Source organism: Salvia hispanica, chromosome 6 (assembly GCF_023119035.1).
Source record: "Salvia hispanica cultivar TCC Black 2014 chromosome 6, UniMelb_Shisp_WGS_1.0, whole genome shotgun sequence".
Taxonomy (NCBI): Eukaryota; Viridiplantae; Streptophyta; class Magnoliopsida; order Lamiales; family Lamiaceae; genus Salvia; species Salvia hispanica.
This window is the reverse complement of record NC_062970.1, coordinates 8,741,495-8,768,691: the sequence shown is the minus strand read 5'-3', so window position 1 is coordinate 8,768,691 and position 27,197 is coordinate 8,741,495. Positions and strand designations below refer to the sequence as shown.

The window sequence follows — 27,197 nt, the reverse complement described above, 5'->3', positions numbered from 1 at the left end:
TTTACTTTTTGCATCATATATGTACAAGAGAACCTAAAATAATAAATTATAATATTTTAAGATATGCTCAATATTCAACAAACTCAACTATACTTTTTTTGTAATTTATTAGTGACTATCCAACCACACCATTATATATTTATTTTTGTTAAATTTTATAATAAAAAATTACATGATAAATTTATTATTGCACACTAAAAATTGATAAAAAGCACGATAAATGATAGACTAAAATTGTATAAAATAAACAACATAAATTACAGTAATTGAAATATGAAATTGAAAATACACTATTGGTGTTAAAAAAGATGGAAATTAGTAATAATAATTTGGAGCATATTAATAATCTATAGTTTTTGGAAGTATACATGAAGTATATTAATATTCTATAGTTTTTGGAAGTATAGATGGAGTATATTAATATTCTATAGGTTTTGGAAGTATATATTAAATTACAACTAAATTTATCACTAATTAATATTACTAACATTAAAAGATATGATGAGATGGTCTCTCTATTTATTTCAACTTTTCAAGTACATAATAAAATACTATAAATTAATGCCATCAGTAAATTTAATAAGAGGAAATAATATAGTACTCCATTTTATTATATAGATATATATATAAGGAAAATATTCCTAAAAGTGACTAATAGACGTGTAGTATATGTGCAATAAAATTATGCTTCAACTTGTGTTTTCACATCTGTATGTATAATTGTTTCTGAGTGAAAATAAAGAAAAGTGATTGATAAACGTATAATTTATAAACTACATGTATATACACATAATGCATGCCGTATTACTTTTTAAATTAGTTTTTATAATAGTCAAGAAGGATAATGCATGCTAGATTACTTTTTAAATTAGTTCGAAGTTTGTTTGGATTTTATTTACTAATTTGTTACCTATAATTTATAATTGCATTATGCAATGATATCGTATTATTTTACCTTTGCTGAGATTCCTATAATTGTTAATATGTTGTGCTTTAATCTATGCAATAAAATATGAGTACATGCAATATGGTTATTATATTTTATTTTACATAATAGGATTTATTTGTCGATATTTAATGTTTAATATATATCTGCATTTTTTTTGTTTTCTGCTGATGATAAATGTATTTGTTAAACTGATATTTTGTTATTGGTGTTTGTATATTATGATTTGCATATCTATTGAAGCTAGGTTTCTGCTTTTGATTTTTATTCTTAGAGTCGTTATATTGTACTCCCTTCGTCCCACTTAAGATGACACGTTTTCCTTTTTAGTTTGTCCCAACTAAGGTGACACATTTCCTTTTTTGGAAACTTTCTCTCTCCAATTAATACACTCAACCACTTTTTCTCACCCCTATTAAAATATTCATCTTTCTTTCTATCTCTATTTTAATACTTTCACCCACCTTTTCTCTCTCCGATTAAACACATTAACCAACAACTTATAAAATCCCGTGCCGGCTAAGGAATGTGTCATCTTAGCCGGAACGGAGCGAGTAGTGTTTATTTATTTCTTTCGTTAATGTGGAAAGTTGTGAATCATGGTTTTAATTCTGTGAGGAATTATTAATAGGGTAATATAACTTGAAAGATGTGTTATTGCTAAAGTATTTTGTTTGATTTTAGATTTTTAGTATAAGTTGATTATTGCCTTTATGGATTGGTAGGTTAAGGATTTGAATTCTTTGTAGTGTATTTAAGAAAATAATTAATGAAGAGTTTAAAATTGTATTGATTTAGTGGTTGAGGGAGAATGGATAAGGAAATACAATATTATCTCTAAATTTTCACAATTATTACGCATAAGATTTACTTTCATTTGCACTTGGGTTGTTAAATAATATATTAAGATTATACGCAATAATGAAGTGCATCTCATATTTTCAATAGGGATAATTAAGATTTTCTTTTGAGCGAAAACCAAGCATAATTATAGGGATACACATAAATATTTAAAATTGTATTCAATATTTTATACATATGCATTCTCCATTCACAACTCAGTAACTAATTACAATTGTAATTAAATGAATACGTAATTAACTACGAATGTCGTCAGCTGCGCCACGCGCTGGGGGATGCACTAACACTTTAGATTCTCTTAATTATTGTACTTTGTTTGTACAAACTAAGTTGGTACATAATTTTTTGGTATGAAATCTTAAAATAATCTTCTTAGTCTTAACTAGAGAGAGTATGTTTTTCTTATAAATTTATAAGAAAATATGTATTCTTAAAATATTGTATTCTTAAATATTGTACTCTCTTTGTCCCAATTGAGTTGGTACAAAACTTTTGGGCACAGAGTGTGTTAAATAATTTCCTTTATTCATATCTCGCACGAATTATATGATTTACTACGAATTTTCTCAGCTGCGCAACGCGCAGGGGATATACTAGTATCATAAATATTGGGCTATTGTGCGCCAAATGTGACGTCGAATTTTATTATTAATATTAAACTCTCAATAATTCGACAGGTAGTTTATCCGATACAATTTGATTAGACAAGTGCTAAAATTTAGCTAGTTCGTCACAATGAACTTTGACATTATATTTCAAATATTGACGTAATATGGTTTATTTAAAACTGACATTCTTTGGATCGAACCATAATTTTGCGAATTAAATTGGAAAGAAATTTAAAAAGCAAAACGTTTATAGAGAGTTGCCGAAGAGAAGCTTTTGTTTCGTAATGTAAGTTAAAACCGTGCTAAGTTTTTTTATGTGATTCATAAACTGAGTTGCCCCTTGGCTCAAGATTATTTGGACAAAGGAAAAAAAATACAAATACTATTACAGATGTGAATTAACTGTTTAATGATTAATATTTTTCATACTAACTAATTAAATGCAAGTATAGTGAAAAAATAGCATTCCCTTATGCAATTACTTTTCAAGTAAATCACTTTCATCTCCTATTTTTTTTAAAAAAAGATAATAAACTCTCATAATTACCTTATATTGCATGCCCCAACTTAGAAAAAGGGAATGTTACACCATGCACATCACATTCGCATAAACTAAAGGAAACCTCCAAATATCTAAGAGTATTCACAATGGGGGCGCCGGTTGCAGCCGAACCACTGGAATATGATCACATTAGGAACACAATGGTTTATGATGAAATTTTATATAACTAACACAATGATATTTCCGTTTTCTTCACCAAAAACATTGTTCTAAAAATGGAGCACCATATCTAAGGCCTCCAGCTCCTATATACTTACTCATCATTATACAAGAATAGCCCAAATCAACCGATACAAACAACATAAGCACACTCTAAAAGCCTGTACTTGCGAATCATTTGTGTAACAAAAGAATTGAAAAACCTCAGAAATATCATACATCTGAAAAAGGGTGTGGGTCAGAGATCAACACGAACCTAGGAGAACAGGACCCACTGATGAGTTCAGAATATCACTCAGGGCCAGTTGGACCTCATTTGAACCATGCTCACAACTTATCAGGCTCGAAAACAAGGGAAAGAAGCAAGACAAGTTCTTCTGGAATGAAGAATCTCCTAAGGTACTTATAGCCTGTAGAGTAGCAACCATAAGAGGTGCTCGTGCAGCCAGTTCTCTTCGTCTCCCAGATCCTAGAGGTATCGTCCAGTATGGTTTTCTGTCAAGAGATGAGTCGGGGAGATGTCCCGAGCAGGCAACTACAATGTAGAATTGCAAGACCTCCTGGCAGAGGTTGACAAGATAAGACTCCACTTCTGACTCGTCATAACTAGGAGGTCGATCCAGTGCAAGATTCTGCAGAAATGTGAGGCAAATCTGGTAAGATTCATTCTCAAGGCGAAGTAGAGGAGGATCCTGCATTTGCGTCATGGACCCAAGTTCCTGGAGCTTGTGACGTAGCACTCCATCACTATTTATCTTGTGAGCATGAATTGCCACAGCATGTACAGCATCAAAAAGGATAACAGTGTTTTTAACTGATAATTGAGCTCTGTACATATTGTAGATCTCCACTATAGCCTGTCGTATTCCATGCAAGAGTTGTTGTCAGATTTAATAACATACGTAATTCATAATCTTACTTCCTTAAAAATAGAAAAGTTAGTTTGCTAAATGCTGCAAGATTAATATCCTCTGGAAATACTACCAGGGGGTACATGTCAGGGCTGCAAGAGGGGGCAAGAAAAGGAAATTTTTGTAATTATTTACCAGAAGAATTAAAGGAGAGTGCTGGGCTACAGAGAGAAACTTTTGATATTACCTACCTGTATTAATAAAAGCTGAATTGCAGCTCGGCATTTGATATCAGATATAGCTGTATACAGACGACGTCTCCTTAAGTTATTATCCAAATCATCATTGGAGGTAACTGCCCCAGCAGATTCCTCACGACTGCTTTCAGTCAGATCTCCCTCGGCCTCGGTTTTGCAATTGTCATCAAGGAAAAAGGAAAAATCAGGACGTGTTCCGTTTGACGCTTCTTTGAGAGATGAAACCACATCCAACCACTTGTCTTCAGAGAACATCTCCCCAGCATTGCTCATTAGGCGAACAAAAGCAGCAATACCAATACCACCAAGGCTTTGATGAGGACATTTGATAAAACTAACCATTAGCATCAGCACCTTCTTCAGAAGGGGATGTACTGTATCATAGAAATTAACAAAAAGATCTACAACTAATTGCAGAGCCAATGTGCATGTCTCATAAAGCCACGAATCTTGACCGAGTTCCTCCATGTTACCATTGTCTATGTGTGCAGACTCATCACTGGATGGATCAATGGCACGCCGAGCATCATCAAATATTCTAAACAGGACAGATTCAAAGATCTTCTCCCACAAGGTTAGGGAGAAATGTTGCCCATAGTTGCGCAAAGTATCAAATAATAATTGTACGGCACTCTTCCTGATTTCAGGCCTTGGGTCAAAGCTCAGTTCAGATAAACCTGGAAAGGGAGAGAGATACCTTATTTGACTTGAATTAATCATATTCTGCATATGCAGAGTCTAGATGAATCAAGCTTCAAATCTAGACCAAAAAAAGAACATTTCTTTACCTGCCAACAAAGGAAACCATAAATAGAGATCGTCCACCCTATTTGCAGGTTCCCCGTTGTCACCTTTTCTTTCTTTACCAGTTTGAGGAGAAGATGGAGAAGCCACATTATGAGCTTCCTTCCCTAGATCTCCTTCAGCAAGTTTTTCGGCACAGTACTGAAGGAAACCAATGGCATTAAGACTAATTTCTTTGTTGAATCTAGTATTGGTGAATGCAATTAAACAATTCACACAGTCCGTAAAAGTAGTAGATTCAGTTTCAGTGATATATGGGAAATAATCACGAACAATCTTCTCAATGATTTCGAATGAGAGGAGGACAATGTTCTTATGATCATCATAAGCAGCTGTTGTGAAGACCTGCAATTAAGAATGAAAAGCAGAGGGCTGAAGGTGAAAGCATTGCCATAAACTTTACAGAGAATAAATTTTTCCAAGGCAATAATAATAGTAAAAGGGAAGAGCACTATGCCATCCGTGTTGAGATTTCCATACCATGAACATACTCTTCCATCCTGATTTGACATTATTGACTCGGGACAATACCATTTGAGAAACACATCTGATAATCAATTCTCGGATTTCAACAGCACTACTCTTGCGCATCACAATTACAAAAGGCTTCATGAACTCATTCTGAAAGTTATAGTTAGCCAATTCTTCTCTTTCCAAGAATTTCATTGATAACTGGCGCAAAGAGTCCATTGCAAATATTGCAATAGAAAGGTTTTCTGAACAGCCAATGTTCACAAAAAAATCAGAGAGTACTTGCCAAATCCTTGACCATACAAGCCTAATACGGTTCATGTTGTAGTGCCTGTTACGAGGGACCAAAATAGAAATCACTTGCATGGCGAAAGAAGCAAAAATGATATATGTAATATGCTAAAGTTTTTCCATAGTGAATGTGAAAAGATCAAAAGAGTAAAAGACCAAGTGATGAGTAACTTACGCGATCTCAACAATCTTCGTGAGGCTGAAAACCCGAGGATCAGATGTCGATCGCAGTTCATCCATAGATACCTTGCAAAGAGCCTTTACAAAATCAACTATTGCCTCACTATTCAGTTTTTGGCTCCGTATAAATATGCGGTTAACATCACCAACTTGTTCCAACATGTTTAAGTTAGAGACCAAGTTGTTCATCTGTTCAGATGTAATTCCAGCAGCAACATTACCACCCATACCAGCACTATCATAAGAACCCCTCCTCATTGCAGAAGCTGCATTCTGAATCTTCCCAGCACCCTTCTTTTTTAAAATAGGAAGAATATTTGATTTGCCTTGTTTAGATTTGTCGAATTCATTCTGCTGGATTGCAAAGAAAGCAGCATCTGGTGGTGCTCCTTCACCCAATAGGTGCAAATGCTCAAACCGTGAAACACATGTTAATATATGTTCCCAGCCATCCTGTAAATAGTTACCATCCTCGTCTGCTATGGTGACGATAACCTGTTGAAACAAGTAAACGGATGGATCAGAGTAGTCAGAGAATTTTAAAAATTGCATAATAGGAGTGACAAGCTTTAATAATTTCACTTTGATTTAGCAAAGGACGGATTAAAGTTTTTAGGAGTATCACTTTCTCTGACCCCACAAATAGAGCTAACCAAATCCGAATGGAATTAAGAATATTTATTTGAAAAACACAGACGGGAAGACACCTCACGTTTAAAAGTGCCATACAATTATACCCTACCAACCTTCTAGTCTGTGTAAGATGTAACCATGATTAATGAACTACAACACATTGCCAATAACCCAAAATGAAATAAATAAATCAATATAGACAGAAAGAACTTCAATCCTAAACAAGAAAGGGAAGGTTAAGGACATATAATTCCTACAAAAGACAAGAATAGACCAAATGACACGGAGCCTAATGTAATCATTATAGCGAAAAAACAGAAAAAGAATAGGGAGTCTTCACTAATGGAGCATCATTATAAGCTTAATAATAAAACACACAACGAGAACAACAAATTAAAATTTACCTTGATTGCATCAATGTTTTTCCTTTTAATATCAGCAGGTGAGTGGAGTGAAGTAAACTTGGCTAATGATGTCAAAAAAGCATCTCTATGAGTTTTCATGGACATTCCTGCAGTGACATGGATTGCACTACGAAAGCCCTCTAAGCAGAGGGCTATCACAATTTCATCATCACTTTGGTCAAGAGGAACACTGAAAGCAGCCAGCATTGGAGCCCAACATGCTTCAATCATGAACTTGAGGATCACCGTATCTATTGCAGGATAATAAACTGACCTACAATTTCCCAAAGAGATGGAGATCAAAACAAAATCCAGTTTTTCTATAGAAATGCTAACAACCACCGTTTCTTCAAACAAGAAGAAGATCTACTTAACCCAGCTTCTTTAACTCAAAACCCCTTTAAAGCTTCATAATTCATCAAACAAAAGAACAAGAGATTTTAATAGCTAAAAAATGAGGAATATAACGCATTCCTAATTTTTCCCTTTTATGTATGTCTTCGTCACATTAAAAATAAAATTAGACAGGAGATAATGGCTACAAATGAGGAACATAACAAATAAGTAGAGCTGCTTGGGGGGGGGGGGGGGGGTTGTTATTATGAGCCCAAGGCCTACTCTAGATTTCCAGCCACTATGCAGAAGATAATAAATTTAAGCTTACTCTGACTTGCGAGCTTTTTCTTTGAACTGCTCCTGCATGTGTCTCATAAGGTCATCACTGGTCTCCAAACTGTCTACCCCACGCTTACGAATAACAATGTTTAGTATGCTATCCAGCCCTAAAACTCTGTTCGGGTTCGCAGACTGCTTCTGTTGGACGGACAGATTATCTTCTTTCATTTTGATCTCACTTCTAGATATCCGCTCATACAATGATCTCAAGTACTCCTCAGGTAGATCTTTTCCATCATCAATCCCGCGATTGTTCCTTATAAAATCCTCAGCTGACATCTGGATATAAAATTTAAAAATCAGCAATTGTCAAGAGCTGAACCTCTTTAAAGGAACCTTACAACCATCAGTGTACAATTTTACCTTGTTCTTCACCATAGGGTTGTGTGCATCAGTGTTCAGTAGTATGACAGAGTATGCTAGCACATAAGCTGTATCAGCACTTGTAAAGGTTTTTGTTAAAGGAACCTTACAACCATCAGTGTACAATTTTACCTTGTTCTTCACCATAGGGTTGTGTGCATCAGTGTTCAGTAGTATGACAGAGTATGCTAGCACATAAGCTGTATCAGCACTTGTAAAGGTTTTTGGATTACATTTGCAGTACTTCTCAGCAAACTTCTCCATGATGCGGTCAATTTTTTGTGCCTCGCCAGGCAACCTAAAGCCCTGTAGGAAGACCCTGATAGCCTCATCAAACTCCAACCCTTGGAATTCAAACGAATTCACGTAAGCATGCATTACTTTTAGCGGCATATCTTCCCTTTCACCCAAATAGTCACCAATCAGAGTTTTATCCAGACCATATGCATTTTTAAGAAATGCTGCTATCTCTTCTGCAGAGTTTCCCACCTTATTTGCATTTATCAGGAACTCGATACCTTTCTTGGGTTTCCGGTTAAAAAGAGAGATGCCTTCCTGCCATATAGACCTTATTTCAAAGACTGATAAAAAAAATATTGAGCACATTAATCAAAATAATTAACCTAAATAGTACCTGAAGTTCAAGTTTATAGGCACGGCGCTGCTCTAGGGTTGAAACATCAGAAACTTCACTTGAGGCTTCAGACTGTGTATCTGATCCTTCAGTTGTCTCATCTACACTGCCATTTGAGTAAGGGGGACTCCCAGTATTAGAACCATTATCTACAGCATCTAGTTTCTTTGATGACTGAATATCTGGAATCCGCAATTGTTTGTTCATCCAGCTACCCATGCATTTCAGGATAGCAACTAAGCATCTCATAGCTTCAAGCTTCAAACTAGCATCTTGCGGGGGCTGAAGTGTGCTTGAAACACCAGGTGGAACACCCTGAGCAGTTTTAAGTAGTCCATTGACCATTCTGGGATAGACAATGAAATGACAAGGAAACAAGAGACCTTAAGATTGTTTGATAAGCAACCACATCATTTGCATGCATAACTTAGAATACCAGCAGTTATTTGACATATTATTCAAAAGGCATTACCAAAAATATCAGATATAAGTGAAAAGTACACAGAGATGACAAGTCCTTACCTCTCAAATATATTGGAAGCATTAACATCGCAGTCATAATTGAGAAATATGTCCATCAAGATCTGTGAATCTACACAAAGCTTCTCCAGAAAACGAAGGATTGTCATCTTTTGCTGAGAATTGGGTTGCACAACATTTTCTAGCACTCGGAGAACAATCATAGGAAAAAATACCCCTATTTCTGCTTTCAATCCAGCTCTAAAACGAGACACCAGGCTTACAAATATGGAGCAAGAAAGCTGGAACACGATCATATGAGTTGAAGCGCTGTTCTTCAATAGTGATAAACACAAGTACTGCTTTATAGCATCTAAAAATCTGTTTAAGAAATGACAATAATTAGTGATGCTTAGAAATTAGCTTCAGTTTTAGAAAGATAGAACAGCTACAAAGAAAAAGGTAGGTTGCTCAAATATCTTATACTAAGATTAAAGACAATAATCAGCTCAAGAACAGGAACACATTTATATATGATAAATACACACACGCATATATATTAACTGTGATATAACCATATCTGGAATGAAGAAATCAGTAGTTAGAAAACTTAAAAGCTGGAAAAAAGAAAACGGACAAAAAATGGCCCCTTGATGGAACACTGTGAAAGAGTTCAGATCTGGTACAGGAACAATATATCATTGGCTTGCTAATTATACCAATAGAATATACCTAATACCTTCTTCAATCAACTCAAAGAACACTAAAATGTTTTTGAGCAATAACTCAAACAAATTCAGTTTGAGGAGCTGAGTAGTATGGGTGTTGATATTTGATAAAACTACAGCATAAAGGCCAATCATACTCATTAAGAACCAATCATTAACTTGTATAATCATTAATGAGCATTCAATTTTCAGAGGGACACATTCTGGAAAGTATACTTTTAGTTTCCAACTTTCAGGACCAATTACCTGAACTAGGGTCTAGGGTAAATCAAATCTAATACTGATGCAGGAAACAAATAGATGGCAAAACATTTACTATTGGAATATTACCAAAATAAGCCTATAATGCCCATTTGATGGCACTCACTAGAAGTTCCAATGAGTAAAAAGTAATCATCTAGTCACTCGCACTGATTTTACCATTCGCATATATCCAAGGAAGGGTATTTCATATGATCTTCTTAAACTACTTCCCAGTTCTATTACAATTTGAAGAAAAGTGTAACCTAGAAGATAGTTAGAAGTGAAAATAAGATGAGCCTCTAATAGTGTAAAGACATGGGGATAAGTTACCATTATGATTAGGGTGAATTTAATTGTTTGGTTGGTCATATAAATTACCAATAGAAAATAAATGCGCTAACTCCATTAGAAAAATCCCATTTAGAGAAAATTTACAGATTGTGTGATAGTCATGGATAGAAAGAAATAGTGTGAGGCTATTCTAGAAACCAACACTATATCAGTTTCTACACTTCAGAAGATGCACTCCAGGCACCAAAGAATATTCATATCTTATCTTAATGCTAAATGCACAGTAAATACTCTCATTTCAGTATTTTCAACAAGTGTTGCTTAGCAATATCCCCAGTTGTATAGTACTATGCTGTAATTAGTATACATCATCTCTAATGTTCTACAACTAATCTTGAAAGTTTAATATTCATGCTTAGGCATCATAGCGAGCCAACATCAACATATGCAAATATTATTTGAATATGCATAAACTTAATGGCGTAAACAGTAATTTGGAAGAAACAATACCATAATCAAATACCTTTCACTAGTCCTAAATATTGCCCCGGCGTTTTCCAGTAAAATTTTGAGCAATTCCAATGCCACGATCTTCCCCTTCATTGCCTGGGGGTCCGCAGCAGCATCTTTGGGTGGAGTCTTCATGGAGAGCTTACACAAAGCCCGGAAAACTAAAAAAGCATCCCTCTTCAACTTGTTTCCAATCTGCACCTCCAAGTCATCATCCCTTTCTCCCTCACCGTCTGCTAACTCTCCTTTCCTACCCTCTAATGCCGTCTTATACATGCTGATCTCCCAATACTTAGCGTCCAACATATCCTTATCTGTTGAGTCCAACAAATCCGCCGGATTTGTGCTCTCCACGGTTGAGGTCTTTGTTTCAAATGCCCCATCATGGGCCATGACCCCTGATCCTGCGACACCACTGGGGGTACTAGGGCTGAAAACTCCATCTATATCCTGCATTATCTTAGTAATGAAACCCTGAACGAAAACCATGGAACCATCCACATCCGCCTTCTCTACTGGTTCCATAAGCTCTGCCACCACAATAGGCTGTAATGGCACCGTTGACGAATCGGCCTCCATTCTCCTAAACACAATAACAAGCATCTGAACCAACGACGCCTTGGCGGTCGTCTGATTCACCAGATTCTTACTATTCAAATATATATCATAGCAAGTCCTCACCACTTGCAGCAGACAATCACCGTGCAGTCGTAGTGAAGCCGACGTAACCGCCGAAAGAAGCGACTTGATAACCAACAGCTCCACATTCTCGTCTCCCAATTCGTGGCACTTGCAAGCTGAATCGATCAATTTCGAGAGCAACTTAGAATCCGCCCCGCCGCTGGGGTCCGCTTCGCCGTGCAAGTACCCATGGGCGACCAATTTCTGGACCGCATCAAGAGCAGGCTCGGAGACTTTGAGGTAGTTCGCGGAGAGTGCGTTGATGAGTGGACTGAGAACGATCTCAGAATCGTACAGGGAAAGATCTAGAAGGACACCCTGCAGCAAAGACGCATTGGCATCGGATTCCGCGGACGCCGAAGTAGGAGGCGACGCGGCGCTAGGGTTTCGATTGGGTGAGGTGAGGTGCTCGATAACGGATTTGCACTCGGAGCCAAGCTTGGAATGCTTGCGCCACGAAGCATTTTTCTGGATCTTCTCGAGCGCGGGGATCAGGACTTGGTTTAAGCGGGAATCAGCTTCCGAAGAAGTCATTCCCGAGCTAGAAGATGAAGGTGGAAGAATTGAAGTCTCCGCCGGAAATTGGCGCGGCGGAGTCACTTGCTGATCTGAGCTGAGCTTCCAGTTTGTCGGCGGAGGTGGTGGTAGTGGCGCAGTGGCGGACCTAGAGAGAGAAAGGGGAGAAGAGCGGAGCTCGGCGGGAGGAGTGGAGCAGTGTCTGGATTCAGGTGAATGGATTTAACCTGAGAGTGTCGAGTTTACTGCGACGGCTAAAATGATGAAAATACGCTCCAGTAAAGTTTTCTACTCGCTCTGTCCAAAGAAGATGACTCATTCCTTTAGCGACACCAGAATTTATGCTTTTGGATGTGAAGTGGAGATATTTCTATTTTCAGTAACTTTTGATTAGGACAAACCAAAAAGAAAATTGAGTTATCTTCAATAGAACAAAAGAAGTATTAAGTAGTAAGGGCATCCGCAATGGTGCAGACGATGCATCATCCGCCACTGCAGCATCGCGGACGATGGGTTAACCATCATCGACGCCCGATACATCGTCCGCAGACAATGCGCGGAGGATACCCCATTGTCCGTCGCATCGTCCGCCACTGTGGACGACGCGGACGATGGGTCTGACGATGCTCACGCGTTTTTTTTTTTTGATTTTTTTCCAAAATTTTTTCTTATTTAAACATTACAATTCTCTACCATTTCACACACTCCAATTTCACATCTCTTCAATTTCTCTTCAATTATTCTCTCTCATCGTCTCAAAAATGAATCCCGACGACTACAATTTGAGTACATCGGATGGCTGCAGACGGGCCTTGACTCGAGCCTTGTTTGATGCCGTTAATGAAGCCAAAGCGGAATGCTTGGCACAAATGCAGCGGGAGCAGGCGGCGGTGGCGCGGGTCCCTCGCCCGATACGACGTCGGACGTATGTCCCCCGCGAGCACGACGTAGCGCACGAACGTCTGTTCGCAGATTATTTTGCCGAGAATCCAAGGTGGGGCCCGAATGTTTTTCACCGACGTTTTAGAATGAGCCGAGATCTTTTTCTCCGCATTGTGCACACGTTGGAGGGACGTGATGAGTACTTCCAGTATCGGGAAGACGGGATCGGCAGACCCGGACTTACGCCGTTGCAGAAGTGCACGGTTGCGATCCGCCAGTTGGCCTACGACACAACGGCGGATATGTTCGACGAGTACCTTCACGTCGGGGAGACAACTGGCCGCGAATGTCTCAAGACTTTTTGTAAGTTAGTTGTGGAGGCTTTTGGCGACACATATTTGCGACGCCCGACTGCTGATGATTGCCAGAGTCTGATGCGGATGCACGAGACGGTGCACGGCTTCCCTGGGATGCTAGGGAGCATCGACTGTATGCACGGGCAGTGGAAGAACTGCCCGACGGGGTGGAGAGACCAATTTACCAATGGCTACAAGGGCAACCACCCTACGATGATTCCTGGAAGCCGTCGCTGACCACCGCCTCTAGATCTGGCATGCCTACTTCGGTGTAGCCGGCTCAAACAACGACATCAATGTCCTCAACTCGTCCACCCTATTTGCCGATCAGTGCAGGGGTCGCGGCCCGGCCATCGAGTTCACTGCCAACGGCCGCAGACATCATATGGGGTACTACTTGGCCGATGACATATACCCAAGGTGGCCTGTTTTTTTGAAGACGATCAGCTGCCCAATTGGTGAGAGGAGAGTCTTGTTTGCGACAAAGCAGGAGTCTGCGAGGAAGGATGTGAACCTGGGCTTTTGGGGTGCTCCAATCGCGGTGGGCAATCGTGAAAGGTCCGACTCGTTTCTGGTACAAGGAAGTCATCATGCATAACATGATAGTCGAACAAGAACGTGGACATGTCACCGATTGGGTGGATGATGAAGCCGGATCTAGCTCCAGCACGGCGACCTCGCCTGTCACTCGAGGATTACCGATGGGCTTCGGTGAGGTTCTACAGCGACAGGCCTCAATGCGCAACCAACAAGGCCATACTCAGCTCATGACCGACATGATTGAAGATTGGAACCGCAACCGCTGCCGTTGAGAATTTGTAATTTTTTTATTTCGTATTGTAATGTTTTAATTTTAATGAAATGAAGTTTTTTTTTTCCAAATTTTGAAGTATTTAAATATTCAAATACATTCACAATGGATGGGCCCATGGGAAGGTCTTCTCCATCGGCCTCCATCGCCCCACCATTGCCGCAGAAGGGCCGTCGGTTGGCCCTCCATTGTGGAGGAAAGGCCGTTCATCGGCCCTTTCCTTTTTTTTCGAATTTTTTTTATTTTTTTTATCTATATACATCCACTTTCCATCAATTTCAATTATCCCTCCACTTTCCATCATCCATCTTCTCATTCTACACTTTCTCTCTCTATAAATAGATTCCGAGAACTCTCCCCAATTATCCGGCGATGGAAGCCCATACATGGGCGGAACCCAAATTCCGCCCGAAACCCAAACTCCACTCGCTCACCAAGATCCCTACTTCAATCAACCTCCGCCCAATCAACAAAATCCCTACTTCAACCAAGTTCCAGTGACAACATATTTGCAGGAAGATTCTCTCTTTTTGTAGGCAATGCTGGGCCCCCTTACTTTACCGGGAACCAATTCCCCAACTTCCCTCAATTCTCCGACAACACATTTGTCAGTGCTGGAAGACCAATAACCCCACAGGCGTTCCACTAGAGCATGGGAAGAGGAATCGACCCGAATTACGGGGACGCGGTCTACCGGCCTGAAATGATGACTTCTACACCCGACACTTACGGATCTACAACTATTCCAGTCACAGATCCGAGCTTCAGTACGAAAGAGTATGAAGTAGAGGAAATGCACCCATCACCTCCCAAAGAGAAGGGGAAGGGGAAGACGAAAGCGAAGGGGAGGGCCGCGGAGCCGTCGGCGCCTGCTCCGAAGGGTAGGAAGTCGCGAACACATTATATGGCAACTGAGACGCTTGCTCTGGCGAGTTTTTGGGTAGATATCGACGAGGATCTGGTTGTAGGTAACAACGAACGAAAGATTGGTTTCTGGACCCGCATCGCGCAACGATACAATCAGGATGGAGTGAAGCATGATGGGGCACCAACTCACAAGGCGCCGGAGCTTCGCAAGAATTTCGAGCGTGTCATGTTCCACATAGGTAAGTTTCATGGCATATACGAGAACAATTGCCGAATGATGTCGAGCGGTATGGGATACGACGACGTGCGAGATTTGTCGCAAGCCCAATTAACGAGAACCGTCAGCAGCGTCGGGTTCCACCACTGTGAAGCCTACATGAAACTGAAGGATCAATCCAAATTTAGGGCGGTAATTGAGGCGGCATTGGCGCTAGGCTCGAGGAGGACGAGGCTCATCGAATCCCAGAGTTTGAGCAGTGGCGGCCCGGAGTCAACCGACTTCACTGAGTCGGTTGAGGTAGTTCAACTAACTGCTCGGCGCCCAATGGGAGTGAAAACAGCGAAGGCAGCGGCGAAGGGCAAGTCTCAGGCGAGTGCCTCCCAGTCGACTGATGGGGACGCAGTGATGTAAGAATTGCCGGCTATGCTCAGCTGCATAGTTATAAAAGCTGTATCGAGATGAATCGAATGATCGTGTCAAGACGGACACCTGGAAAACTATCAGTAGGATCAAGAAACAACTGGGTTTGCATTTCGACGACTATGACGCTTGAATCTTATATGTGTTTTGATTCCGGAGATCATTTCTAGGTTTTTTTTGTGTTTTTTTTTTATTATTTTTGTTTTTTTTTTAAATGTAAGTTTTTTTTATTTGCATTTGTTGTATTCTTTTCCAATATTGCAATACAACAAAGATTTGTGCATTAATATTTTTTTTGTATTTAAATTTATTTAATTTGATAATATATTAAATATAGAAGTGCTAAAAAATTAAAACAAAATAATGATGATGTGGAAATTAAATAGAAAAGGAAGGGTCCTATGGGAGGGCCCTTCCATTGTGGGGAGATAGGCCCTTTCAAAAAATGATGATGTGTAAATAATAAAAAAAGAAGGGCCCTATGGAAGGGCCCTTCCATTGTGAGTGTTCTAATCACGCCAAGCATGATGGCCAAACCAATGGAGAGATTCAGGTAGGGATGTCAATCGGGTCTGCCAGCGGGTTTTTGGTCAATTATACTCGGGTTGCGGGTCAATTGGGTGAGGGCTAATTGAGTTGTGGTTTTTTGGGTTATAAAAGTTCAATCTTAACCCTAAAAGCTCGGGTTTCGGGCTAGTCCAACAGATTACTACCGATAAAATAACACGCGATCAATTGAATAAATAATGATAAAAATTAGTTATATTTATCAAGTGTAAAATATTTAATTATGATAAATTTGAGACATATGTTTAAACGTGATAAGTACTAATATTTGAGATTTCAAAATGAAACATAAACATATTTTGAGAAATTTCAAAATATGTTTTAGAAATTTTAATATTTTTTTAGTGAATTTGAAATTTTAATTTATTTCTTTATTGTTATATTAATAAAAGTTTAATATATAATTTGTATGTGCAATATAAAATTGAAAGTTATTTTTTTTATTTATTATATTATAAAAATAATCAATGAAGTGGATATTTCGGGCCAGCCCACAGATTACGGGCTACACTGACATCCCCGGACCCTGAGTTAGATTTCAAGCCAACCATCTCAATCTTGAGCTTAATACAAGTGTATGTCTAATCTACTTATCAAATCTTCGACAATTGTATACAACGAGCTTGATGTTGTATACAATTATGCCTATCTTTTTATTTAATACCGGCTAATCTCAGTCATTATTACTCTCCTATAAATTAACAAATACACATTATTCATATGTAAATTAGTGAAAAGTATTAAATGTATGAAATACATTGTTATAAAAAAAAACCCGCGATGATTAACAATGGCTAAAAAAACATGTGTAATTTTTATTATTTTTTGGTAATTACCAAGAGTATTCATTGGCGGGCCTAGTGACTATTCACCATGCTGATTTGTAGGCACTTCTCAATAGGTGGGACAGTTGGCCCAAGGATTTAAAGCTGCTTCGTATCTAAAGGCAGAGATCGATCCCCTGATCATTTGATTAAGAATGGACGAATCTTATGCCACTCGACTACACCCCTTGGGTTAAAAAAACATGTGTAATTTACTGGAAAGGTTTGATCCAGTTTCAGTTACAACTTACAACTCTCTCTCTTTTTACTGTAACACGTAATAATTTATTTTGATTTTATCGGAGATGCATAGTATTTAACTACATGTGTTAATTTAGTAAATGCAATGATGATTTATTACTATTTGAATTGTATTTTCCCACTTATATGATTTTTTATTTTCCCTATAATATACTACTACATAGTACAAAGGAGTGATCAATTGCTAACTCATCATTTAATTGCTAACTACAACTAATTTAAGGCCATAGGATTTTAGAAAACGTGTGGTCTACAATTCGCCACGTGTAATTTTCATTTTTATTAATTAAATAAAAAAAGATAAAAAAAACTCCAAATTAAGGTTTTTGATGAAAATGTCAATATAGTTTTCCAAAAATATCAACTCAATGATTTGAGAATGTCAACACAATGCTTTAAGAATATTAACTCATTGCTTATATTGACATTCTACATGTATTATATTGACATATTTTATATAGTATGTTGACATTTCTGCTTGTACGAAAAAATTAAAAATTTTCGATTTTTTTTTCAAATTTTGACGTCGGAACATATGCATGTATGATATCGTTGGAATCCTTATGAAATTATCTTTAATTTGATATATGTTATATGAATTTAAAGTTTTGAGATTTCTTTTAAAAGTTAGTTATAACTAAATATGTAGTTAATTGACATTAATACCTCTATTGATATTTTTTGGAATTAATCTTATGGTCTTATTGACGTTTTTCGTTGATCGTATTGACATTTAGAGATTAATGATCTAAGCTTTTAATTTGAATATCTAATGGCTATTATTTAGTTGTAGTTAGCAATTAAGTTATGAGATAACAATATAACACTCCCCACATAGTACATAGTACTTTAATACACATGAAAAATTATGATAATATTAATGTATAGTCTTCATATAATTAATTAATAGTTATATTACTACTATATAAAAGTAAACATTTTTAGTTTTTCTAGTAAAATAAGCATATTTGGTTTTTCTTCGGAATTTCCTAAGTTATATGTCTCACTTCGTTATAAAAATTTAAATAACAAGTTAGAAAAGGTACTCCCTCTGTTTCTTCATAGTTGAGGCGGAACTTTTTGGTACGGAGTTTTAGAAATGAATGTTGGGTGTGTGAAATAAATAGATAGAAAAGTAAGAGAGAGAAAAAGGTAGAGAGAATAAAGTATAAAGTGAATAAAATAGAGAGAATAAAGTAAGATAGAGTAAAGTAAGAGAGAGAAAAAAGTTACCATATATGGAAATGACTCAACTATTAAGAAACTTCCCGAAATAGAAAAATGACTCAACTATAAAGAAACGGAGGGAGTATGTAAATAATTGCGCGGAATAAAATTTTTTCACCTTTTACAAAGAAAGTAATAATAATATCAATATCTACGAATCATATAACTCAAATTCTCCGCAGTTTAAAATGGAAGTAATAATACTCTCTTCGTCCCTTAGATTTTGTCACATTTTTCCATTTCCGTCAATTCCATAGAATTTGTTACATTTCAATTTTTATAATTTTTGTAGTGGATCTCATATTCAACCAATTCATTCTCACTCACGTAGTATTATAAAACTAATAGAATATATAAAAGTAGGAATCATCTGTCACTAACTTTTTCAACTCACTTTCTATTACATTTCTTAAAACTCGTGCTCAATCAAAATGAAAAAAATAAAATTGAGGTGACACAAGAGACATTAATTAAAACAAATTACTCAACTGCAGATGCATCATACATCAATCAACCAAGATAAATTTCTAAATCCCAAACAAAAGGTAAAACATCAACATAGAACTAATGAGACCATCACTGGTTGAAAGGATTCGGATTGGGATTCTGATTCTGATTCTGGCCGGATTGAGAAGAGCTAGACTGGCCGAATATGTAGGGATACGGCAGCACCATCCCGGGATCCCACCCGAGGCCGCTCCCGTCCATCCTGCCTCCTCCTCCCGGGCTCTGGACCAGGTTCCACGGGAAGCTCTCCATGCCATTGCCATCCTCCTCCATCCGTGGCGGGGCCTCTTTCACCACAGGAGGAGGAGGCGGCGGCGGCGGGAGTGGAGGCAGCGGCGCAGCCTGTTTGCGCTGGTGCTCCGCTGCCATGGCGTCCATCCTGCCCTTGATCTCCCTGAGTATCTGGCTGATGACCCAGCTCATCTCCGAGACGTCAGTGATTTGGAGGTCGTGGATGGAGGCCTGGCCCGTGATGCAGCGGAACATGAAGGCCTCGAGCTCGCGGCAGCTGTTCTCCTTCTGGAGGCGGAGCTGCTCCGTTGCCTTCTTGATCCGCTGCCGCGTGTAGCTCTCCTGGTTTACCATCTTCCGGCTCTGGTCCATGATGGAGAGCTTGCGGAAGCGGGCCAGGATGGACTGCGCATCAAGAGGCGATGGCCATACCACCGGCGCGGGGTCGTACTGGCTGTAGATGATGACGCATGCTTGGACACCGCAGAGGGTGCTCAGCTCGCTCACCTTCTTAATCAAACCCTTCTTTCGCTTCTTGTAGGAAGCTTTTCTCTCAGAGTCGTTGGAAATGTAGGCGAGGGTCACCTTCTTTCTTGTCATTGCTTTTGGGTTTATCTTTGTGTACATATTTATAGCGGATGAAGGCCTGAGAATAGATAGAATTTTGAATTTGCATAGTGTTGTCTTAGTTGTTCCATTTAATTTTATACTTTTATGAGGAAATAAATATTTATTATGATGATATTGGCAAGATAAATTTAAAAACTCTTTAGCAATTTTAGAGTAATTGTACATACAATATTATAAGTATACTAGTACCTTTTTTTCTAAATAGTAGTATAACACTAATAATAAAGTGCTTTTGCTTTATCTGAGTGCCCTATTGTTTAGGACTTATTTGATGTACTTTTTTTCTTTGTCATTTTTATAGTATATGATTTGTATTTACGATAGAGCCTTGCCGATTGTCGTTTTGAACTTATACTTACTACTTTCGATAATTTGATCCATTTTAACTATATAAAAACCTAATAATAAAGCACAAGACCATTGCACATATACACAAATCTAATAAATAATTAGGAGTACTTATGAAGAGTATAAAATATTTGTGGATAGATAATACCTTAATATCCAATGCAAAATCGAATACACGTTCCTTTTCAAACATCATTTTTTAAAATTTGTATCAAAAGATTATAATTTGCAACCACTTTCAAAATCGGATCGGTAAGCATATCAATGAAGCTATTGATTTGCGATTCAATTTAAAAATTTTGATATTTCATTATAATGATATTACATCTGATTAATTTACATTTGATATGGTACAAAATCAATTACATTCCATAAGTGTATTGCACCAAATCAATTACATTCTATAAGTGTATCATCTCCGGATTAACTCAAGTTTTTGAAGGTCAAATGATAAAATTAAGAGTAAAGGTCAATTTTGGTCCTAAACATATGGCCAAAATACGAATTTGATCCAAAACATTCACTTTTTAAAAAACAGGTCCATAACAAATGACCAAAATACGAATTTGATCCAAAACATTCACTTTTTTAAAAACAAGTCCATAATAAATGAAATCCTTGTCGGAGTGGTCCTTTTTTTACGGTTCCGTAAAAAAACTAATGGTCATGCCACTGTGCAATTAGCGTTGACTGTTAGTTTTTTGACGAAACTAACAAAAAAGGACTACTTCGGCGATATATGACCAAAATACGAATTTGATCCAAACATTCACATTTTTAAAAACAGGTCCATAACAAATGACCAAAATACGAATTTGATCCAAAACATTCACTTTTTTAAAAAATAGGTCCATAACAAACGAAATCCTTGTCGGAGTAGTCCTTTTTGAAGGTTCCGTAAAAAAACTAACGGTCATGCCACTGTGCAATTAGCGTTGACCGTTAGTTTTTTGACGGATCTGGCAAAAAAGGACTACTTCGGCGACATTTTTATTTGTTATGGACCCGTTTTTTAAAAAGTGAATATTTTGGGTCAAATTCGTATTTTGGTCATATGTGACAATAGACATCATAATCGACTGACTTGGCGCACAAACTATATTATTCGTGAAATACCCTTCTTGGTGCATAAATTATGTCGGGTCCGAGAGATGATATGCTTAGCGCCCCCCCTCTCTCTCCACGTCAGATACTCTTTAATATGTGAAATTCAACTCATCTTCCCTTCTTCAATATATTCCTGAAATCGATACCACATTCTCTCCATGGATTCCCTTTCGTTTTCTCAATCAGGGCAATTCTTCCAAATCAATTTCACCTTCTCTTCTTCAATTCTCAATATCAGAATCATTTTCCTCCATTTATGAAATTCGTCCAAATAAATATCACCTTCTCTTCTTCAATTCTCTTTCGTTTTTCTCAATATGTGAAATTCATCCAAATCAATATTACCTTTTCTTCTTCAATTCTTTTTCATTTTTCTCAATATGTGAAATTCATCCAAATCAATTTCAACTTCTCTTCATCAATTCCCTTTTGTTTTTATCAATCTGTGAAATTTATCCGAATCAGTTTCAACTTCTCTTCTTCAGTTCTCAAAATCACAAGCTCAGTGCTGAGGCAAATTGGAAGAGCCACCTACGCCTCGAACAATCTATCCGTCGAGGGACGAAAATTGATGCAGTCTGGGTGGGCTTAAGATTTGGTTTCATTGTACTTATTATGGATTGAGTGTACTTGATTGGAAAATTAGTTTATGAATGTTGATAATAAATTTGATCTTTCATAGTATTATTTTGGCTACTGAAAAAATGGAATTGCTTCATACTGAGATTGTGAGGAATTTGATTGATCATTCTTGCAACCCAGTTGTTTGAGAAAATGCTAAAACAATGATTGCAGTGACTCAATAAACACTCTTACTTATTCAATAAACACTCTTTTCACTTTTTTCCTTCAGCCTAATTCCAATTTGAAGTTAGTTTTTTGTTGATATACAAAGTTGGATCTTGGCTTGATAAAAATAGGAGTTTGAATTTTGTTTTTGATTAATCGGCTAGGTTGGATATTGGCTTGATGAAATTGAGAGTTTATTAGTCATCTTGTAACAGATAATTAGATCACTTAACTAATTTTATTTACATATTGTGTGTCAGCAGTACCAAAATGTGGCTAAGTGCATCATGATTACTGCATTTCATGATAGCACTTGTAATATAAATGTGGGGGTCAGTGATCAAGAGAGCCACACATAAACAAGGCTGGGTGCGTGTGATAAGCCAGACGCGGTGAGATACACGTGCAACCGAGTGCATGTGTGAATGCATCCGGAGTTAGTTATAACTGCTCGTGGATTGAAAGGGGTTTCATATACTCAGCTCCAGCTCACTTAATCACACACGAATCACCATCATTTTGTAACAGAAGTAGGAAGTAGGAGAGTGAAGAAGAGTGAGGTAGTGAGTTCTTGCGATTCAATCTTGTGAGTAGATTGTAGAGAGCTTGAGTGATTTCTTTCTTGTTCCAAATCTGTATAAAGAGAGTGTGAGATCAATACATCCATAACTGAGTCTTCCCGTGGACGTAGACGTTTTGTCGAACCACGTAAAAATCTGGTGTGTTGTTATTTTTTCTTGTCGATCTTTTTCTGCGTCGATCGTTCATATTCGTAATTCAATAAGTAGCGCCATCCGTGGGAATATCGAGGCGTTGATGGCGATGGCGCGTTATGAGGCAGAAAAGTTCAACGGGAAATCTGATTTCGGTCTATGGAGGATTAAGATGAAGGCATTGCTTATTCATCAAGGGCTTGCCGGCGCTCTAACGCCGGAAGAAGGGGATGACAAGCCTGCTCCGACGCGACAAGAAGTCTTGCAGAAGGCGCATAGCGCAATTATCCTCAGCCTTGATGACAAAGTGCTTCGAGAGGTAGCGCATGAGACGTCTGCAAGCGCGATCTGGAAGAAATTGGAAGAGCTATGCATGGTGAAGTCTATGGTGAATAGGCTATATTTGAAGCAACAACTCTATTCATATAGATTCACCGAGGGAAAAACATTGGGCGAGCAATTGGATCTGTTCTCAAAATTTGTGGATGACCTTGAGAATGTAGATGTAAAATTGGAAGATGAAGACAAAGCCATAGTCCTCCTTAACGCTCTGCCTCTCTCCTATGAGCAATTGAAGGATGTTCTGCTGTATGGCCGTGATAAATCCATCACGTTTCTTGAGGTGCATACCGCTCTCAAGGCCAAGGAGTTTCAGAAGATGAGCCAACCACAACCAGAGGCTTCTAGCGAGGTCTTGAATGTCAAGAAATTTAAGAAGCAATTCAAGCAAAAGTCTGCACAATCTGGTCAGAACAAGAAGTTTTCTGATAAAGAAAGGAAGGAGACTAGGAGCTGCCATCATTGTGGAAAGCCGGGGCACATCAAGAAGAACTGCTTTGCTTGGAAAAGAAAGCAAGAGGCAGAGAAAGCTGATCTAGGATCAACAGATGTAGTGCAAGCTGAGGAGACTCATCACATCATGAATGTAGTTGAGGGTTCTGTGAATGAAAAGTGGATCATTGATTCAGGATGTAGCTTCCATGTTAGCTCTCACAAAGAATGGTTTCAAGATTTTGAAGCAACATCTGGATCAGTCTTGCTTGGGAATAATCAAGTCTGCACAATAAGAGGGATTGGAAATATAAGTCTTAAGCTCGGAGATGGATCTCTCATAACACTTTCTGAGGTAAGGTTCATTCCAGAGATTAAGAGGAATTTGGTGTCTCTTAGTGTTCTTGAAACAAGAGGTTTCGGTTTCAGATCAGATAATGGGCATATGTTGATATGCAAGGGCTCAAAGCTGATAATGACTGCTGATAGAAGGCAGACACTCTACTACTTGAAAGCAGAAGTGGTTACTGGACTCTCTAACTCCAGTGAGAGGACCATGGCTGATCTGAAGCTGTGGCATACAAGGATGGGGCATGTGGGAACAAAAGGAATGAAGCAGCTGGTCAAGAAAGGTCTTATTAAGTCTTATGCAGAGGTTGATATGTCCAAATGGGAGCAGTGCATAATGGGAAAGAGCAAAAAGCTTCCATTCCCAAAAGGAAAGCACACTTCCATGGCTGTTCTTGACTATGCTCACAGCGATATTTGGGGGCCTTCTCAGCCTCCCACCATGAATGGAGGTAGATATTTCATGACTATCATAGATGATCATTCAAGGAAACTATGGGTGAAGATTCTCAAAGAACAGTCAGAAGCCTTTGAATTCTTTAAAGAATGGCACCTGCTGGTTGAGAGAGAGAAGGGGATCACACTCAAGTGCTTAAGAACTGATAATGGACTGGAATATCTCTCATCACAGTTCACTGAGTACTGCAAAGGAAAGGGTATTAAGCGACACAGAACTGCTCCAAGAAACCCTCAGGAGAATGGCATTGCAGAGAGAATGAACATGACGATTATAGAGAGGGTAAGGTGTATGCCGCTAAGTTCTGGGGTGGATAAGAGATTTTGGGGTGTAGCGGTGTCTACTGCATCAACCTTGATCAACATGAGTCCATCATCAGCAATAGATTTTGGCATTCCTAACTCCATATGGCATGGCAGACCACCAGATTTCACCAAGTTAAGGCCTTTTGGTTGCAGATCCTATGCTCACATCAAGCAGGGAAAGCTTGGCTCCAGAGCTTTGAGATGTATTTTTCTGGGGTATCAAAGTGGCTCTAAGGCATTTAGGCTATGGTGCATAGAACCAAATAATGGAAAACTCATAATCAGCGGAGATGCCACTTTTGATGAGAAGAATATGCCTTGCCTTATTAAGGCCAAGGCTGGTGCTTCAGTGGAGGTGGAGCCTGCAAGACCAGTCCATAATTCACCTGAGATTGAAGAAGGGCAGAGTTCTCAGGAGCAAGAGACAAGTTCTGATCAGAGTGAGCCAACACAGAGGGAAAAATCAAGAAGGATCAGGAAGTTGCCTGCAAAATTCTCAGATTATGAAATGACATTTTTTGCTTTGTGTCTTGCAGAAGATATAGAGTTTGCAGAGCCTGCCACTTATGATGAAGCTATGAGAGGAAATGAATGAGAGAAATGGTATGCTGCTATGAAAGAGGAGATAGATTCACTGATGAAGAACTATACCTGGGTGCTAGTTGATAGACCTAGTTCCCAAAGGGTTGTGGGATACAAGTGGATTTTCAAGAAGAAGGTGGAGGTCTCAGATGGGAACAAGATCAGATATAAGGCAGGGTTGGTTGCCAAAGGGTATTCTCAACAGGAAGGAATTGATTATAATGAGATTTTCTCTTATGTTGTCAAGCATGCTTCCATAAGGATCCTTCTATTTGTGGTTGTTCAAAGAAACTGGGAGCTTCATCAATTGGATGTCAAAATTGCATTTTTACATGGAGATTTGGTTGAGACCATCTACATAGAGCAACCACAAGGTTTTGTCAAGCCAAGGGAGGAACACAAAGTCTGCCATTTGAAGAAAAGCCTGTATGGATTGAAACAAAGCTGCAGGTAGTGGTACATTAAATTTGACTCCCATCTCAGTATCGTGGGGTTTGTGAAATCGGCATATGATAGTTGTGTTTACATAAGAACTGATGGAGCTAGGGCAGTAACATATTTGGTGCTCTATGTTGATGATATGCTTGTGGCTGCAGCAAGCATGGAAGAGATAAATGCTATCAAAGAGGAATTGAAGAAGGAGTTTGAAATGAAAGATTTGGGATAGGCCAAGAGGAAATTGGGAATGGATATCCTTAGAATCAGAGATCAAGGCAGAATATGGCTGATGCAAGAAGATTATCAGGGAAAGGTAGTAAAGAGGTTCCAGATGGAGAACTCAAAACAAGTGTCAGTGCCATTGGCGCAGCATTTCAAGCTGTGCCTGGACCAAGTTCCTAAAACTGACTCAGAGAGGTAAAAAATGCAGCAGATTCCTTATTCAAATATTGTGGGAAGTATCATGTATTCCATGATATGCACAAGGCCAGATCTTGCTCATGCAATCAGTGTAACGAGTAGGTATATGAAGGAGTACGGAGAGAACACTGGCTGGCTTTGAAGTGGATTATGAGGTACATCAAAGGCAGCAAGAATGTTGGGATTCTATTTCAGAAGCAAGAAGATGAAGTAAGGGATCCATTGCTTGGTTTCTGTGACTCTGATTTTGCTTCAAATCTGGATAGCAGAAAGTCCCAAACGGGCTATGTGTATAAGCTCTATGGCTCGGCTATAACTTGGAAGTCTACACTTCAATCAGTTGTGGCTCTATCTACTATAGAAGCCGAATATATTGCAATGACTGAAGCAATCAAGGAAGGTGTCTGGTTGAGAGGAATCTTCGGAGATTTTGGGATAGAGCAGAAGGTTGTGAGGGTGCTATGTGACAACAATAGTGCGATTTGTTTGACAAAGCACCAAGTATTTCATGAAAAAAGTAAACATATTGATGTTAGACTTCATTTCATAAGGGATCAGATTGATAAAGGGGAGGTTGAAGTGCTCAGAGTCAGCACGGATGAGAATGCAGCAGATGCGTTGACAAAGGCATTGCCACACTCTAAGCTCAAGCGTTGCTTGGAGTTGGTGAATGTGTTGCCCCAGTGATCTAGAAGGATAGGTGGAGTATCAGAGAAGGGATGTTTAGGCTCTCATGCTTAAGGTGGAGATTGTGGGGGTCAATGATCAAGAGAGCCACACATAAACAAGGTTGGGTGCGTGTGATAAGCCGGACGCGGTGAGATACACGTGCAGCCGAGTGCATGTGTGAATGCATCCGGAGTTAGTTATAACTGCTCGTGGATTGAAAGGGGTTTCATATACTCAGCTCCAGCTCACTTAATCACACACGAATCACCATCATTTTGTAACAGAAGTAGGAGAGTGAAGAAAGAGTGAGGTAGTGAGTT

At 38.5% G+C, this 27,197-nt stretch overlaps 4 protein-coding genes and 1 long non-coding RNA gene across 5 annotated transcripts; 3 read left to right on the top strand and 2 right to left on the bottom strand.

The window, feature by feature from the left end:
* Positions 1-3,140: 3,140 nt before the first annotated feature.
* On the bottom strand, positions 3,141-12,369 carry LOC125192683 (brefeldin A-inhibited guanine nucleotide-exchange protein 2-like). Its single transcript, XM_048090311.1, has 11 exons — positions 10,944-12,369; positions 9,222-9,539; positions 8,700-9,045; positions 8,198-8,620; positions 7,692-7,981; positions 7,028-7,301; positions 5,986-6,485; positions 5,529-5,850; positions 5,033-5,393; positions 4,239-4,921; positions 3,141-3,993 (listed from the first exon to the last, which is right to left on the bottom strand). Exons 1-11 carry the CDS (start codon positions 12,143-12,145, stop codon positions 3,382-3,384), a joined length of 5,331 nt encoding a protein of 1,776 aa, XP_047946268.1. The 5' UTR covers positions 12,146-12,369; the 3' UTR covers positions 3,141-3,381.
* Positions 12,370-12,888: 519 nt separating this feature from the next.
* On the top strand, positions 12,889-13,602 carry LOC125194642. The gene has a single exon (XM_048092889.1). It carries the CDS (start codon positions 12,889-12,891, stop codon positions 13,600-13,602), a length of 714 nt encoding a protein of 237 aa, XP_047948846.1.
* A 1,226-nt stretch (positions 13,603-14,828) lies between these two features.
* Positions 14,829-15,674, top strand: LOC125194641 (glutathione S-transferase T3-like). The gene has a single exon (XM_048092888.1). It carries the CDS (start codon positions 14,829-14,831, stop codon positions 15,672-15,674), a length of 846 nt encoding a protein of 281 aa, XP_047948845.1.
* A 3,322-nt stretch (positions 15,675-18,996) lies between these two features.
* LOC125191641 (agamous-like MADS-box protein AGL80) lies at positions 18,997-19,900 on the bottom strand. The gene has a single exon (XM_048089038.1). The coding sequence runs from the start codon at positions 19,898-19,900 to the stop codon at positions 19,139-19,141; it is 762 nt and encodes a 253-aa protein (XP_047944995.1). The 3' UTR covers positions 18,997-19,138.
* A 1,533-nt stretch (positions 19,901-21,433) lies between these two features.
* LOC125196927 lies at positions 21,434-22,912 on the top strand. The gene is made up of 2 exons (XR_007171962.1): positions 21,434-21,967; positions 22,438-22,912. It is a non-coding gene; the product is annotated as an uncharacterized LOC125196927 (long non-coding RNA).
* Positions 22,913-27,197: the final 4,285 nt, after the last annotated feature.